At 31.5% G+C, this 18,362-nt stretch overlaps 2 protein-coding genes across 2 annotated transcripts; both read left to right on the top strand.

The window, feature by feature from the left end:
- Positions 1-2,877: 2,877 nt before the first annotated feature.
- LOC137829918 (GDP-mannose 3,5-epimerase 2) lies at positions 2,878-6,538 on the top strand. Its single transcript, XM_068636943.2, has 7 exons — positions 2,878-3,364; positions 3,954-4,364; positions 4,481-4,574; positions 4,669-4,798; positions 4,933-5,065; positions 5,613-5,820; positions 6,110-6,538. Exons 2-7 carry the CDS (start codon positions 3,955-3,957, stop codon positions 6,263-6,265), a joined length of 1,131 nt encoding a protein of 376 aa, XP_068493044.1. The 5' UTR covers positions 2,878-3,364; position 3,954; the 3' UTR covers positions 6,266-6,538.
- A 5,075-nt stretch (positions 6,539-11,613) lies between these two features.
- LOC137829919 (calmodulin) lies at positions 11,614-12,776 on the top strand. The gene is made up of 4 exons (XM_068636944.2): positions 11,614-11,793; positions 12,009-12,169; positions 12,274-12,354; positions 12,465-12,776. The coding sequence occupies exons 1-4, from the start codon at positions 11,718-11,720 to the stop codon at positions 12,594-12,596; spliced, it is 450 nt and encodes a 149-aa protein (XP_068493045.1). The 5' UTR covers positions 11,614-11,717; the 3' UTR covers positions 12,597-12,776.
- Positions 12,777-18,362: the final 5,586 nt, after the last annotated feature.

The following is an 18,362-nucleotide window of genomic DNA, read 5'->3' as shown; positions in this document are numbered from 1 at the left end:
GCATCTATTTTTTCCTATATATGTGTGTAAATGTATACGTGTATTTTGCTACAAAATATTTTAATGAAGATGACTAATTTTTTAACTATCCTATTGAAATATGTTCATTATATTATTTTTTTATTAACAAATTTTAAATATAAGACTTTACTTGAAACTAAATCCACTGTCACTATTAATATTAACTCCTTCATATGATTAAAATAAAACATTCATATTTTTAGTACATTAAATTCAATTTTTTTAAAATAAAATAAAATGAATGTCACATTGCAATAATAGGTGAATGAGGTATGTTTTTTTTACAAAAAAAAAAACCATGTTTTTCTAAGCTACAAATCTTGTTTCTTTGTCTAGCAATAGTTCGATCTTTGTCATCCCCAATGTTTTCAATGCACCATCTGAAAAAATTGCATCTCATGCTTATGCCACTCCTACTTTGTATTAGGCAAAACGATAACCAAAACAATCAATACCAATGCATTTTTTTTTTCATAAACCACAGTTCAATACAACTCACCTTGTACTTTGGACACCCCCAAAATTGTCTCCCTTCATTTTTGACAGTGGTTGTTGTTCTCAGAATCGCAAAAAGTCCTCACAGTCGCAAATGGGAGCAACAAAAGTTGTCCTGCTCCCACCACCATGGCTAGAATTAGATAAATGTTGTTACACTTCCATTCGATTACAACTGCATGATAATACAAATGCACCACAAAAGAAGCTACGAACGAATCACAAATGCTATTTACTCCTCCCCCACCAACAAATCCACAACACCGGACTCTACTACAAACGACCATCGTATCTATCAACACCCTTGTATCTGTGAAGAAGTCACCATCCAAAAATGTTTACGCTAAAAGAAAAACCCTAACCAACACAATTTATTAATCTCTGCAAATTCAATCTCATGCCCCCAAACCCTAAACATCCAATCTGATGTATCTTTTAATTGACTATCTACATAACTCATTCTCTTTGCTACATAAGCAACACTTGACGCCTTCTGGTGCTTTTTTAAGAACTACGGTACTAAATTGAATATCATCCTTAAATGTAGGGACAAATAAGGTAATTATATTTTTTTTATATAGAACATGCTTTTTTTTAGAACATTATTAGTAATATAAGTATATTTTGATAAAGTTATTTCATTTTCCATTTAATAAATAATATTTTCCTAAAACAAAATCTCAAATAACCAAGTTCTTGTATTAAAAAAATGATTATAGAGTATGAACATGGAGATGAGTTTCCTGAAAGAAACAAAACAAATTTGAATAAACTTAAAAAATATATTTGGTAAACTTGGTGAGAAGTATTTGCATCCACTTGTAGTGTGTGGTAGTTGCAGTGCAGGTTCCAAGTAGCTTCGAAGTGCGTTTGGAAGGTATATGGGGAAATAATAATGGCTTCAACTTTACTCTTGTGTCCTATTGGATACCATAAAATGCCCCGCCAAACATGGGCCTTAATCGACCCAGCCCCTACGTCACGGACAAACTCTCTCACTTCACCTTCTCTACCCACCAAATATAATATTCACACTTTTATATTATTATTATTATTATTAGTTAGATAATTATTCACTTTTATTTCCTTCTCTCCTCTTAGTAAACCAAACAACAACAACATATTTTTTCATATAATATAGGGTATTCAAAATCAAATCAATAAAAAATAACCCAAAAAGTTTATATTAGATTAAAATCATTTTTTTTAATCGAGCTTAATTTTCGAGTGATTCAAATCCATTTGTATTGAGTATTTAACTTCTTATTTTTTTTTAATTTACTTTTATGACCACAGGTCACAGAAACCATGATCACTCGTAACTTTCTATCAAAATTGAAATACATCTTCTAACTAGAATTCAAACTTTTACTTGTCATTTTAACTTTTACTATCACATTTAAAGAAATTAGGTTTAAGATTTAGATTTATGATTTTAATTCATATTTAATAATCAAATAATATAAACTACCTTCAGATAAAATATCTTTTATTAATAGAAGATTTTCTAATAGATAAGAGATATCCTAATAAAAGAAGATTTTTCAAATAGATAAGAGATATATCCTAATAAAAGAATATTTTTCTAATAGATAAGAGATATCTCTCTAAGATAGTTAACAGACATATTGAACTTTATATTTATAAATATAAGTTTAGAGAGTCCTTCTAATTGAATTTATATTTTTATACTCACTTATTATTCTGAGACATTATACTCTTATTAACTTAAGCGTGGGAGAGTGTTTTTTTTTAATTGACTTTCTCTCAATTTTGATATTAAAGCTTCAATTCATCATCAAGGAAGAGATTGGACTTCACCCACAACTTTGATTCAACACTTTGAAACTTGGATTCAACACTTCCGAAAGATTCAAACACCCAATCTAGTAAGAACATTAACATTTAATGCTTTTCAATTTGTTTTGAAAAAAATAAACATTTAGCTACAATAATCATAAAGACTATATATGTTAATTTCAATTTGAAGAATTTTAATAATCGTTTATTTAATTTTATTATCAGTATAATTTATTATTTTCAACAAATTAAAACATCCTTCATTCTATCTATCTTTTATTTTTAAATTTGTATTTTAAATATAAATTTACCGGTGGAAAGCGCCATAAATTGGTGATTGTTACTGATAAACATTTTATTTTATGGTATTAAAAGAAATCTACGAGATGAAGCTTTTAAAATAAAAATCAATCAGTAAATTCTAAAAATGAATTATTTGCATAATATATATTTAATAGTTTTTTTTTTCAATATATTTTACCACACTTTAAATTTAAACATTTAACAGTAAATGAGCTAGTTTTCTTTAATTTAAGGTGGTATTTTGATATTTTAAATGGCAGTTGGTTATGTGCTTATGTGCAGCAGCAAATGAAGGAGCATAAGAACATCCTTAATTTTAGTTTGTGGTGGTGGTAAGAGTTTAAAACGGTAAATTTTGACGTATCTACTTGCACTTATTCAGTTAAAACATCTTCCTGATTTCGGATGGATATGCAACGTGTTAAATGCGTTTAGGGTACCATGTTTCTTTTCGTACGACAGATTCGGTGAAGGATTCCCAGCACTAAAGAATTCAGAAGAACAGAGTTAAGGAAAATTGAAACATTGTGTGTGTGTGGTGTGGTGTGGTGTGGTGGGTGGTTGCTGGCTGGTACTTAGCCAATTATTGCGAGGAAAGCAAATAACATATAACTAATGAGTGACTTTCCCTTCTCATCCTATATATAGCATTCCACCACTCTCAAATCACTTCCTATCTCCTTCTCTCCTCAACGTTATCTCAATCCCTTCTCCTCTTCAACCTCTCTCTTTTCCCTCTACACAGGTTTGTTCCTCAATTCCCCCATAATTTTCTTTTTATCTTTCAAAATTTACCATCCATGCTTAGGGTTTAAACTTCCAAGACTAATGGGTTTCTCATCTCACGCCTTTGCCGTGTCTTCTCTATCCACCAATTCCGTCATTCTCTGCTTATCATTCCTTTTTGTTTTACTGTCACCCATTATGCGTCTTCGTATGTATACCTATATATTTTCCCCCTTTTTATTGGGAAACCTGGGTAGCAGATTTTTTTAAACCTAAACACTTATATTTTTTAAAGTTTTATTTTTAGTAGTGCCAACTATAATGAGTTAAGTGTTTTCGTTATGCTTCTATTGATTAATTGCATTCTAGTACCCCTCATGTGACAGCATGTGTTGTATGTCGTTCTTTTCGCCCCGACACTCCGCCGTGTTTTTCAGCCTGGTTTGTTATTCCTTGAAAGGAGGAAATTTCATCAATTTCACTTCTCTTCTTCCTTGGTTCTCACATTACCCTTGCCTCACATAAACTGTTTTTGTTTATACTTATGTATTGGACTTAATTTTCTTAACCATTTTCTTTTTGCCCTCCAATCCATGTTGTGTTTGCAGAATGGGAAGTGCTGGAAAAACTGACTATGGTGAGTACACTTATGAGAATCTTGAGAGAGAGCCTTACTGGCCATCAGAGAAGCTTAAGATTTCCATCACTGGGGCTGGGGGTTTTATTGCATCACACATAGCTCGGCGCCTCAAGAGGGAGGGACATTACATTATTGCTTCTGACTGGAAGAAAAATGAGCACATGACTGAGGACATGTTCTGTGATGAATTCCATCTTGTTGATCTCCGGGTCATGGATAACTGCCTGAAGGTTACCAAGGGGGTTGATCATGTTTTCAATCTTGCTGCAGACATGGGTGGGATGGGCTTTATTCAGTCTAATCACTCTGTCATTATGTACAACAACACGATGATTAGCTTCAACATGATTGAGGCTGCCAGGATTAACGGCATTAAGAGGTCAGTTATCAAGCTTATTATTTCAGTTATATGTTTTCGGACCAAACATTTATGAAGTGGTGTTGGTTTTAATTATATGATGATGTGCTTTACGCGATCCAAAAAATATTGTCCAGGTTTTTTTATGCCTCTAGTGCTTGTATCTACCCAGAGTTTAAACAGTTGGAAACCAATGTGAGCTTGAAGGAGTCTGATGCATGGCCAGCTGAGGTTTGTTGGTTATTTTACAATTGTTCAATTTATGTTGGTTCTTGATTTTCACATTGGGACTGGGAGTAATGTGTTTAATTTACGAATTTTTTAGCCACAAGATGCATATGGGCTGGAGAAGCTTGCAACTGAGGAGTTATGCAAGCACTATAACAAGGATTTTGGAATTGAGTGCCGTATTGGGAGGTTCCATAACATTTATGGCCCTTTTGGAACTTGGAAAGGCATGTTTTTTCACTGAATTTAAAGCTTTTATAGTTTTTGTTTTTACCAAATGGGTAAATTGGTAGACAATTTTATATTTTGGTATCCTTTTGGATTTACTAAGTTTGTGTTGTGTTTTGTTGTTATATAATAGGTGGAAGGGAGAAGGCTCCTGCTGCTTTTTGTCGGAAGGTAATCACTTCCACTGATAGATTTGAGATGTGGGGAGATGGATTGCAAACACGATCATTTACCTTCATTGATGAGTGTGTTGAAGGTGTGCTAAGGTATGTCTTGGCTGATTCTTTTGACTTCTAGCTAAATTGTTGGTGTATGTTTTATATTAAAATTCTGAATTTTTTGTTTTCATGATTATGAAAACAGAGTCAGTAGAGTAACTTTTGTGAAGTTATTTTGAGGACTTGTATATTTGTTTCTGCATCTTTTGTGCTCCGTGATGTGTGTCCAATTGACACTATTCGAGCTTGCCAGTGCTTAATTTTTATGTTTTGACATGAATTTGAAAGCAACATGGATAACAGACACTGATCCAAACACACAATTAGTAGCTTTCTTTGCAAAATCCATTTATTTAAAATTGGGGCTTACTGAAAGAAAAATAATCATTAGCTCATTCAAAAATGTTGGATTAAATGGCCACAATATCAATTTCTGCTATACATGATTTAGGATTTGCCTTTTTTGGTTGAATAAAGGAAAGTCAATATAGTGTTTTTGAGTATATCAATAAATTGTGGAGATGTTTCATCTTTTTCTTCAGTTAGTTCATAATCTTTGATAAAATTTGAGTTTGGGTTTTATTATTGTGTCTAGATTGACAAAATCTGACTTCCGTGAGCCGGTAAATATTGGAAGTGATGAGATGGTTAGCATGAATGAGATGGCTCAGATTATTCTTGGCTTTGAGAGCAAGAATATACCTATTCATCACATTCCTGGTCCCGAGGGTGTTCGAGGTCGTAATTCAGAAAATACACTGATAAAAGAAAAACTTGGCTGGGCTCCAACTATGAAGTTGAAGGTATTAATATCTTGTTATTTCCATTCTATAATTTATTGCATGTTCATATCAAGTTATGTGCCTTGAGTCAATTCCACTGTGCTTAGTTTATTCCTTATTGATATTAAGTTCTTGTAAGCGAATGTATCCAATTTGACCTCTGTATCTTCATCAAGAAAGAATGATGGAATCTTTATGTTTTCTTAATGAAAATCTTCGTATTTCACATTATCCTTTCCTACTTTTTGATCGTTTTAAACAACCACATGATTCTATGTATACTTACAGTATCTCAATTCTGATATTGTAGGATGGGCTGAGGATCACATACTTCTGGATCAAGGAGCAGATTGAGAAGGAGAAGACTCAAGGTATTGATATATCAGTGTATGGGTCATCCAAAGTAGTGCAGACTCAGGCCCCAGTTCAACTAGGCTCACTTCGGGCAGCAGATGGCAAAGAATGAAGTGGTCAACACATGGCTGTAGTAATCACCTAAATGTTTCAAGTGAAGAGCTGAATTATATATAAGCACTTAATAGCACAGTATCTGGTTATGTTTAATTAGCGGCCAAGGATTTGTTATGTCTATGCATGTTGTTCACGTGTATTTTATGTAGTTCTCTTAAACGCACTTCCTGGTGCTTAAGGTGGTTTACTACACTAGAAGCTTTAAATTATTTGTTTCATGTCTAAATAATTGATTTATAAAGTAAATTAAATTAATATTCCTTATGTATTTGGTATCTCTGAATGTTCTATGTAGGATTGTACTGTGAGGTTAAGGTACTCTGAGCATGCATTTGACTTTATAACGGTTGAAAGGTAAATAGATGTGGGAGAATAGTTTCATTTTCAGCGAGTAGTTAGTTTTGTCAGTTGAATTGAGCAGATTTTTTATGGTAAAAGTTGATGCAATAAACGAAACATGTAAGATTCTTTCACCTTCTCTTTTTCTTGTGAACTATACGTAGCTATAGTATGTGAGTGGAGCAATTTTTGCAAAAATGGCTAAATTTGTGTGTAGTAAACTCACATCAGATATGAGTGGAGTCCATTCATAAAAAAACAAAAGAAGATCTGAATGGAGCCCATAACAATCGATTCCTTTTAGGGTTAATTTGTTTTTATCACGTGGGGCTATGTCGGTCTTTTTAATCCCTTTCTTTGTCATTTGGAGGCAATGATGTAACAAGGCTATGTTTGTGGTCATATCCTCGTACATGACAGCGTATTTCTGCTTTTAACCTGTTATGCAATTTCACGTGTGTATTTCGAATACATGTGTGTCCAAGAAGGAAAAGGGAACTATTCCTAACTTTTTTGTGACCACCCTCGTTGGAAAAGGGTAATGGGCTGAGCTGTGTAAAAGTTATCCTTTTCTCTTTGGGCAATTGCTTCCTGCACCCGATCAATTGTGACTGGCACCCGACACACTTTTAAAAATCCTAAAATGCCCTTGTCTTCTTCATTTACGGATAAAAATATCCAGAACTGCTCGTTGCTTACGGATAAAAATATCCGGAACTGATCGTTGCTTACGGATAAAAATATCCGGAAGCCACAGTTGTGCCTACGGATAAAAATATCCAGAAGCCAGCCACAGTTTTGCCTACGGATAAAAATATCCGGACCCAACTATATTCCGGATAAAAATATCCGTAAGTCAAAACAAACTTACGGATAAAAATATCCGGACCCCAAACTCCCTTACGGATAAAAATATCTGCACCTCTCAAAAGTCACTTGCGGATAAAAATATCCACAACTCTCACTCACTTATGGAAAAAAATATCCGGAAGCATGACGTACCTTCGAATCTGGTGCTCTGCCTGCGATAATGGAGGTCACGGGGGTGCAGAAGAATGGAGAAGAACGTCGCTCATGGTGGTTGGACAACAAGCTTGCTCACGGTGGCTGCACAACATGGTGGCTTACGGTGGCTCGATGGCTGCGGTGGCTGCGGCAGGCACAATGGAATGGAAGAACAGAAGAATAGGGTTGGTGCAGGTGATTGGGTGCATATCACAATTATAGTTTTCAGAATTTCATTAAGGGTATATTCGTCTTTTACTATTAAGTGATTGGGTGCCAATTAGAATGTGTTGGGTGCAGGGAGAATGTGCCTTCTCTTTGTACCCAATAAATATAAAATTACGATCATCTGTTTTCGGCTTTTGCTTCCTGCACCCCAATTTTGAACTTGCATCCCATCAAGGCACTGAAATAACAAAAATACCCTTCATAGTATATAATTAAAAACTACGCTTTTCAGTTTCTTCTTTCTCCCTAATGCGTTTTACTCTGTTCCGGTGGGTTGTGTTGTGTGATTCGATGTGTTTGCTGCATTTATAGGATCATTATTTTTAGTTGTTGATTTGCATTTATTTTTGTTTACATTTTGGTGGGTATTGACACCTCTTTGATATACAAATCGTCATTGATAGAATTGTTATTTGTTTTTTTAGAGAGATTGCATGTAAATATAAATTCATTTAATCTATTGGAGAATTGGCTATCACATTGAGTGATGTGTCAAATTTGTGACAACAATGTGAAATGTGATTGTCAATTCTCTAGTGTAATGGTCAATTTCGACAAGTCATTATCCAATGTGATGACTTAAAATGCAACCACCAATGTTATTTTAAGTCTCTTAATGACACACAAAGTTATTTTTATGTTTAGATACGAGTAACACAAATGCAACAAAAAAGGTCAATCCCCTTGAGGTATCATCAAGAGGCTCAAGTAAGAGCATCTTGTACTTGTTAGTTTGGTAGGTACTATCCACCATCAACACAATGTTAAACAAATTTAGTAGTTTCAATGAATGAATGTGTGTCGAAAATTTATTTTGCACCATATTCATATCCTCATTAAACCTACACCAATGAAGAAACATGTATCGCTTAAGTAACATTCTCAATTGTTACATTTCAATTTTGTGACTTCGTTTTGATCTTCGATACATAATCATGACATTATAAGTTTGCTTTACGGTGGTCACATTCTTATCATTATGCTCTTTAATTGTTAGAAAAATATCTCTAGACTTCATTGAAGTCTTTGTCATGTCAATGATAAGTGTCTAATTTCAGTAATATTTCATATTAAAATATAGGCACTTATGAGGATTTATTGCTAATTTACATATAAAATAATCCCTAATTTATGAATTTATACCTTTTTACATTTTTTATGATCTTTATTTGAATAAGAGTATTTTATTCCCATATTTGGTGTTAATTGCAGATTTCTAAGGAAGATTGGAGATTTGGATTAAAGATGAATGATTTGAGCTAAAAAGATAAAGATAGAAGGTCCCAGAAGGGAAAAGATGCAAAGAAAGATTGGGCCTTTTTTGTATGTTTTATCATTTAGCCCATTAGCGCGACACAATAAACAACCTAACCCTAGAAAACTAGGATAAATAGAGGGCTAGAGGCTCAAACTTAGGGTGCCAGATTGAGAGGAAAACACCATAGAGTGAATTGTAACCCAATTGGGAGAATGGAAGGTGATAGAAGTATGCGTGGCTAATTCTACCATTTGGGATTGGGAGTAATCTACTCAAACTCTTATGTATTGAGGTGATATCTTATATATTAATATTCAGTTTTTGATTGATTATTGGTATTGTTGTTTTACTTTTAATTTTCCGTGACAAATTGAGAATCTTAAATCTGACCGGGAGGTATTTTTAGGGTTCGGACCTAAACCACAATACTTAACATATTTGAGTGCTAGGAATAGACTTGAAATGTTAATTGCTATTAACGTCTGAGCTTCGTTCTAAGTTGTTCTTATAATTATGCGAGGGATCGATAGTTAGGGAACATTCTTAAGGATTTTATATGCGAGGAATCGATATAAATGATTTTTATACGGGCATCAATTTCAATTAAAGAACTTAATATTGACATGCTAATCAAAATACATGAGAGGGAGAGAGATGAAACCTAATCCCTATTTTTCCAATTGAAACAATTAATTCTTTGTCTGTTTTCTTATTGATCATCGCCAACACAACCACTTTCAATATACTTTTTATTGTTCTGTTGTTACATTTAGCGAATATTGTACTCGATAATTCACTGTTCTTTGTGGGATCGATATCCGTCTTTAGGGACAATTATTACTTCTGACAAACGCGGTGCACTTGCCGTAAAAAGTCATCAATCAACAAGCATGAATTTGTCATTAGTTGTTAACCTACCAACATATGAATAAACCACCAACGTATTTGCCAAGTCATGATTATGAGAGGTACAAAGTAATTTAACCATCAATCATTCAATACCCTTTACCAATTTTTCTTGCAATCTAAAATGACAGACATCTCCTCCTCCACTTTCTGTAACCTCTAAATTATTTTTCTATCCTTTGTATTTACCTTTTCTCTCACAACTTAATAATATATACTTCTTCCTTCCTCGTTGATCATTTGATATATTCGACCTTAATATAACAATAACAAACCTAAAATCATAAGAAACTTTTCTTGCCTACTTCAAGAGGTCCCCAAATAACAAATACTTACAAAAATTTATGACAACTTTAGATTTCATTTAATAAATACGCCTCATACATACACAATATGTAAATAGTTTTGAGATTGTGACATTTACCTCTTCAATCATAAACACGTCACTACACATATACCCTACATTTAATATCTAATGCATTATAAAATATTGACGGTTTCATATCAACATCTAACATCCTGTACATCAATCTCATCTTATATCTCTATAAAATTCTAGGATATACTCTTAATTATGTGGTCCCTTTCTATTAAGTTACTTTTCATGATATTTTTCTATGTTTTGGTAAAATAACAGTCTTAAAAAATATAAAATAATTAAAACACAAAGTACTTTTTAAATAAATACATCAAAATTAAAAATAATGTGTTAAAATATTTCATTATCTACCAAAGTATGTTTAAAATATTGCATTAACCAAAACTTGATACTCTCCATCTCAACAAGATAATTGTTGGTGAGTAGAGACCACGCTCTTGGAACATGGTAATGCCGTCATAAACATGTCCATTTACAAATCACACCATCTAAACACAGCTTCATATGGAATGTGAAAGATCACGTTACTCATTTTCAACTGAAAAAAGAAGACAAATTAATGTCACCTACTTGGTAAGATAAAATTAGAAAAAATGTTATATTAAGACCAAATAGACTATTAAATTAATTGAAAAGGACACAAATTAAGGTTAAAAAATTAACAGCAAAAGGAAGAGTTAGCTAAATATAGTGAAAATGCAGTTCTCGAAAGCTATATATTTTTCAAACCTTGTAACCCCAAAATCACATCCTACATATCTCACTCGTGGATCAAAAAACGTTGAAAAAGAAAAACTCCTAAAGAATTTTTTTTATATAAATTTTTAATTTTAACTTATATATAAATTAGTTTTAATTTACAAAAACACTCGTTTAAAGAATATTTGAATACTTGTAATTAATTACTTTGAAAAATTTGCATTTTTCTGACAGAACTTTCTTTCTACCTAAAACATTTTTTTTTTTTTTATATTTTGCAATAATTGTGTTAGCAATTACGAAATATGAATGTTATTATTGGAGTCATATTTTGTGGTGTGTACACGTAAGTGTTCCAAGGGGCCACTTTTGTTATTTTCCAAGGTTGTCACTGTATATTTTTCCTATTTCTTCCTCTGTACAGTATGATTTTATTTTCAAAAATTAGTTGGTGGGGCTTTTCCTTGGGCGGTTGGTGCATTCATATCTAAAGTTCACTTGGACGGTTGATAAATATGAATCAGGACTTTATCTTTATTTTGGTATTCCATTGCTCTATCTTTCTGTTTTTCATCTTCTTCTTTCCCTCTCTAAATTTTGTGCTTAGACGTGGATCTGTGCCAGTTCATCAACATGAAGGAAGTGCTAAGTGAAAATCTGATTGGCGATTTTCTAGAAGCCTTCTGTCTTTTTGACAGAGATGGAGATGGTGTGTATCCTTTCTGAACCTCTCTTTTCAGAACTTGATTAATTTGGTATTTCATACATAATTGGATTATAGTTTTCTGTGATTGTTTCTCGTCTCTGGTGTTTGCATGCTTTGTCCTTCAATTTGTTCTCCTTTTGAGTCTTTTCTTCTGATTTTTAATGTAATGTGTATTTCATTTGTAATATATACTACACAATGTAAATTGGAAAAAAAAGGCTGCATAACCATGGAAGAATTAGCTAGTGCAATTAGAGTACTGAATCAGAATAATCCTAGGAAGGAAGAACTGCAAGTCATGATGAGTGAAGTGGATATGAATGGCAACGGAATGATAGATTTTGGGCAGTTCTTGAATCTCATGGCCAGAAAAATGAAGGTGCGTGTAGATCAAGAAATTTAATTTAATTTGTTCATAAATGAGAGTAATGCTGAAAACGTACGCTAATTATGTACTATGCATGCATGTGTTGGATGGAGAAGCAAAGTGAAACAGAAGAGGAATTGAAAGAAGCTTTCAGACTGTTTGACCAGGATCAAGATGGTTACATATCACCCACAGAGGTTCACTTAACTCCTTAAGGAAGCATGCATATATCTCAATTGATTTGTTTCACCATATACGATCAAGTTATTTATAACCTTGTATAAATATGGTTGATATTTATGTACAGTTGTTATCTGTGATGAGAAATATTGGAGAGAAGATCACAGAAAAAGAGCTGGAGGAGATGATCAGAGTGGCTGATTTGGATGGTGATGGTCGACTTAATTATGAAGAATTCGTGAGGATGATGACTGTTTAATCCCTTGTTATATACTATATAGAACAAATGATAAATAACAGCAACGCTTTTAATTTATTTTTTTCCATGAAACAAATGCAAATGACATTCTGGTTTGTTATTTGCGAATTCAAAGGAAGCTTAAAGTGAAGCAAGTGAAATGAAATTTGATAATAAAAGTCAGATGCTATTATGATACAATTTTTTTTGTAAAACTTTTCTATCTTATTTTTTGTTTTTAACTTTTTTTTTATTTCGTTAACTAATTAGATATCATTGTAAAATTATTTATTAATAATAAAAATTATTTATATATTTTAAAACACCATTTAGATGTTATTCATATAAAAAAGAATATATTTAAAAATGTATTCCATATTTATGGACAACAAAGAGAAAATTAAAGACAATGAGAATGCACAATTGGACTTGGAAATGTATTGCCTGATGAAGGAGATATTCTTAAAACTCCTAATGAAAAAGGTATAAAACTTAAAACCAAATTTTGCTTATCAAATGAACAAAAGAATAATGTGTGAATGGATGAAGGAGTTGAAGATTAGTGATAATTATGCTTCCAATATTGCCAAATGTGTAAATACAAAATATGAAAGATTGTATGGGATGAAAAGTTACAATGATCACATTTTTTAGAAATATCTTCTCCCAATAGCTTTAAAAGCTCCTCTTAAACCCATATGAAAATCTTTAACTGAACTTAGTCAGTTCTTTAAAGATTTGTGGTCAACCATGCTACATGAAGATCATTTGTTGGAAATGAAATAAAACATTCGTACAATATTGTGTAAGTTGGAACATATATTTCCACCAATATTTTTTTATTCTATGGAGTACTTACCGATTCATTTGCGCTCTAAAATCTTCTAATAAGTGTACTCATCATTTAATATTTATGTAACCATATAAAAGGTGATAATCATTTATACCATTTATTTGGAATTTTTTGTACTCAGGTTTCTAAATAAGATTAAAAAAGATTGAATAATAAAATAAGTGTAGAAAGGTATATTTATGAAGCATATTTACTACAAAAGACGTCCTATTTTATTTCTCACTTTTTTGTGATAAAGAAAGGCCAGTTGCTCAATTGCATGTTCTCTTTGAATTGTAACGAGGTTAAACCATTTAATGAGTAAGTACCACTATATATATGTTAATTTTAATTCATTTAACAATGGTTATATATAATTTTAATATTATTTTTTGTAGAAACACATGTACATGAAGGATATCTATGAGAATCTCAACAATGATATCATTGACAAACAAATAGAAGCTGATTTCTCACGGTGGTTTCAAGAATATGTAAGCATTGATTTACACACAAACAAATTGATGCTACTTTTTTTTATATTATATCTTTCATTATAATAATTTTTATTTGAATAGGTCAAACAAAATTACCAACTTAGGTTACAAAATCCTAAACCTTTATGACTTGTGGCAAGGGGACCTTTCGACTAGCAAGTCATTGTCAATTTATTTTCTGAATGAATACAAATTTCATATGATAGGATATGAGGGGTAACGGCAAAACAACATAGTTGGGGCATGTGTTAGCAGAATTGGACATGGTGAAACTTATTACAGTGTTCATACAGAGATTCAAGAATTGGAATGACCAAGTGAATCAGAAGAAAAAAATAGTTTTCTTTTATTGCGATTGGTTTTATCCTTCAATTTAGGGGATGAAAACACATAAGCAATATAAGATTGTACAAGTTAGGAAAAAGGAGAAAATATGAAAATTTTAATCCTTTATGTTTCCAAAAATGGCAACTCAAGTTACTACTCATATTATATTTTGCAAAAAAAGGACAAGGTTGATTAGTTGGTAGTTATCAAGGCAAAGCTAAAAGGCATTGTTAATTATAGAAACATTTTGGAAGTTGCTTATCAAGACAAAGCCAAAAGGATATAATGCATGCAAATTATTTCATGGACAGTGAATACGAAGAGGAAGAAGAAGATTGCAAGCAAGAAGAAGCGAAAAATTAAGACATTTTTTTACAATTTAATATATATGTTTGTACCCGTTTTTTCATAAAGATCTTTAAAAGAAAAAAAAACTTTGTATAAATTAAAAATAATTTGTAATTTTTTACAATTTTCTAAATTGTTAAATTCTAAATTGTGCAAAAAAATGTTTTTTTAGTTAGGCTGAAACCTCAAGTAATAACAATCATTTGTCATCACATGAAAAAAATATTATTAAAAAATAAAAATACAAAAAATACAAAAATATATTATCTATGAATAAATCCTAAATTAGCCAACTTATCCGTAAATATGAGTAACCCTAAATCTGATTTTTCTACCGTAATTAAGACAAGTATTTCATCAATTACGAAACATCTAAGGAACATTTGTCCTAATAGTAAACGCAACACAAACCAAGACAGAGTCACATTCCAACCAGATATTAGTAAGTGCCAACTGTTGAGGTTCCTCCAAAGCATATATAACTTCATAAAATTCAGCAACAAAAACAGTTTGAATGTCAAGAAACGCATAGATAACTCCAATAAACTCTTTCATATTCTCACGGAAAATACTTTCACAAGTGGCAAGATCTGGATAACCCCTATTACTATTTTGTTACTATTTGATACATTCATTTTAATACACTTTTTATTACTACGCTAAAAGTTAAAAAAGATATAAATTAAGTTTGTTATATAAATAGTGAGAAATATAAATTTTTCTAATTTCTATTAGACTTTAGTAAATAATATAAGATGTGTTAAAGAATTAACATTTTGTCTTTAATACGTTTTCATATGTGTTGCTAAGAAGGATGGAGCTTGGTAGAAGCAATGGTTGAGTTAAGTGAAACCTCAATAATAGAAGCAAGCAAGGACGCATCATCTTTCTCCATGATACCGTATAAACAGGCTACAATATTCATAATTTAAGTATATACCTACACATAATACCTATTTATGATATTTTAAATAAAATTTTCATAATTTATTTTTCTAAGTATTAATATTAATAAAATATTTTTTTTTAAATAATATGATTTTTTTTATTTTCTTATTTAAATATTCTTGTGAATATTTAATAATATGATTAGAGCTCTGGTTGCTACATTTATCTATGAGTGAAGTTGTTGATCCCTCATAAGATCTTTGTTCACCTTCCCATGTTAGTTCATCAGATAATTCATCTTTGAATAGAGTTTACTCTCTCATTACACAACAGATAGACAAGTTTTTGGTGATCAATCCAAGGCAATGATTGCTACTAGCAAAGGAGGTTATAATAACAATGCTACGACCTATGACATGGGTGGTGGATATGGAAGAGGAAGCTATGAAGGAGGATATACTTCCAAAATTTGCAGTTATTGTGGAAAGACAGGGCATACCATTGATACATGCTATAAAAAGCGTGGTTTTCCACCTCATTTCAAATTTAAAAATCAGAACCATCATCAGAGTCATGCAGCCTTTCACAATACAAATTTTAACAATAATGAGCAGAATCATGAAGGTTCAAAGTCAGAAGTGGAGTCTTAACAAATTGGTTTTACTCATGAGCAGTATCAAACAAGTATCAAACGTTGTTAGCTCTTTTACAACAGGTCAAATCCCGTGACAATGTTTTTAGTCAAGTCTTTGTTATTCCTTCCAACATGACAACACAAACTGGTAATAACTTTATTTCTTCTTTTAGTTCCTAGATTATTGATAGTGGTGTTACTGATCACATTTGTTCATCCTTAACTTACTTCACTTCGTATCATCAAATTGATCCTATTTATGTCAAATTACCAAATGGAAATCAAGTCATTGCCAATTATTCTGGAAGTGTTTTTCTCAAACAAAATCATGTCATAAACCATGTTTTGTATATTCTTTGCTTCACTTTTAATCTTCTTTTAGTAACAAAATTGACTGATAGACTATCTTGTGTTCTTACCTTTGATTCTAATGGTTGTCACATTCAAGACAAAAACTCCTTGAAAGTAATTGTTTCTGCTAAGATGCAAGATAGAATTTATATACTCAGGATCCCATCTTACCAGAAATTTCAAATTAAACCCCTTGAATCTACACACATCATCAATTCAATACTGTTAATGTCAGTGCTAGTAATCTAGAAACCCTTTGGCATTTTCGATTAGGTCATATTTCAAATAAATATATTGATGTTATCAAGAATAAATTTCCTTATGTTAAATATAACAAATCTTTTGTTTGTGATGTTTGTCATTTTGCAAAGCAAAAAAGACTTTCTTTTCCTATTAGTACATCTATATCAAACAAATGTTTTGATTTGATTCATGTAGATATTTTGGGACCATACTCAATACCATCAATTCATGGTCATAAATATTTCTTGACCGTTGTTGATGACTATTCGAGGTACACATGAATTTTTCTTTTGAAACAAAAATCTGAAGTTGTTAAGGTTTTGGAACATTTTGTTATTTTTGTTCAAACACAGTTTGAGACAACAATAAAAATAATAAGAAGTGATAATGAAACTGAGTTTGTCATGACTAATGTTTTTGTCAGTAAAGGAATAATACATCAAACATCAAGGAAACATGATCATTTATTAGATGTAGCAAGAACTCTTATGATACAATCTCATTTACCCAAAATTTATTGGTCATATTCTATGATACATGTTGCTCATATTATAAACATGCTTCCCACACCTGTTTTAAACTATTCTTCTCCTCATGAAATGCTTTTCAAAACTGATGCAGATTTTAATGGATTAAAGGTATTAAAAGGATACGGATACCAGAGTTATAGAATTATCCTAATATTAATTACTGATTTTTTTCCTCTTTAGTTAAACCACTACTTATGTATTCAGACCATTTGTTTTGATTTCGATAACAAGAAAAGAGAGATATTTATTCGCATATCTTTTACCTTTCTTTTACTCTTTTGTTCATCTTTTGTTCTCTTTTATTCATCTCTGTTCTATTTCATAATATTCTTATTTAAATGTTCCTGTGAATTTTCTTGCAAAAATATTAGTATAAAACATACTTACAAACTCAATTCAATTTCATAAGAAAAAATAGTTTGGAATTTTCTTGCAAGAAATTACTGTGGATTTACAAATAGTATACAAATTGGTTATACAAATTGGTTACGAAATTTAAATTTACAGCAAAGTGTAGCTGCTGTTTCTAAATATATTTTTCGCAAGAAAAGTTTTAATTTTTTTTGCTAGAAATTTTATTGTGAATTTTTTTTTACAAGAAATTTTTGTGTGGATATTTTTCACAAGAAAATTTGCAGGAAGTTTCTTGCTTGCAAATTTTCCAATTCTATACAATAAATTGCTTACCAATCAAAATCTTTAAGAAAAATAGTAGAAAACTCTTTTCTTACAAATTTTTGTACCAAATCGGAAACTCACCAGAAAATATAAGAAATTCTAATAGTGTATATTTCTACACCCAGTACTTGTGAAGAACTATGTCCAAAACCTCAAGGTCATAACCCAAACAGAAGATATTATTTAAATACAACTTGCAGCCTGCCATACAAAATTACTGCCTACTGAATCATACACTCATTCACAAAAAATGCTCCCTAACTTTGCAGGACAAGCTGTCTAAGCCAAGGACCACTAGGTGAAGACAAAGGACATGCACAATCACTTAAAACCATGTAGAAATTGCAGATATTTTTAATGCTAAAGATAGAAGACAACAAAAATATTCACAATACAAGAAAGTGTGAAAGTAAAATTTTAACATTATGATGGAAAATTGGAAATTGGTGCTTCCCTAGG

The sequence above is a fragment of the Phaseolus vulgaris genome, chromosome 7 (genome assembly GCF_051622355.1).
Source record: "Phaseolus vulgaris cultivar YP4 chromosome 7, ASM5162235v1, whole genome shotgun sequence".
Classification (NCBI taxonomy): Eukaryota; Viridiplantae; Streptophyta; class Magnoliopsida; order Fabales; family Fabaceae; genus Phaseolus; species Phaseolus vulgaris.
Note: the sequence above shows the minus strand (reverse complement) of the source record. Positions and strands in the feature narration are given on the sequence as shown.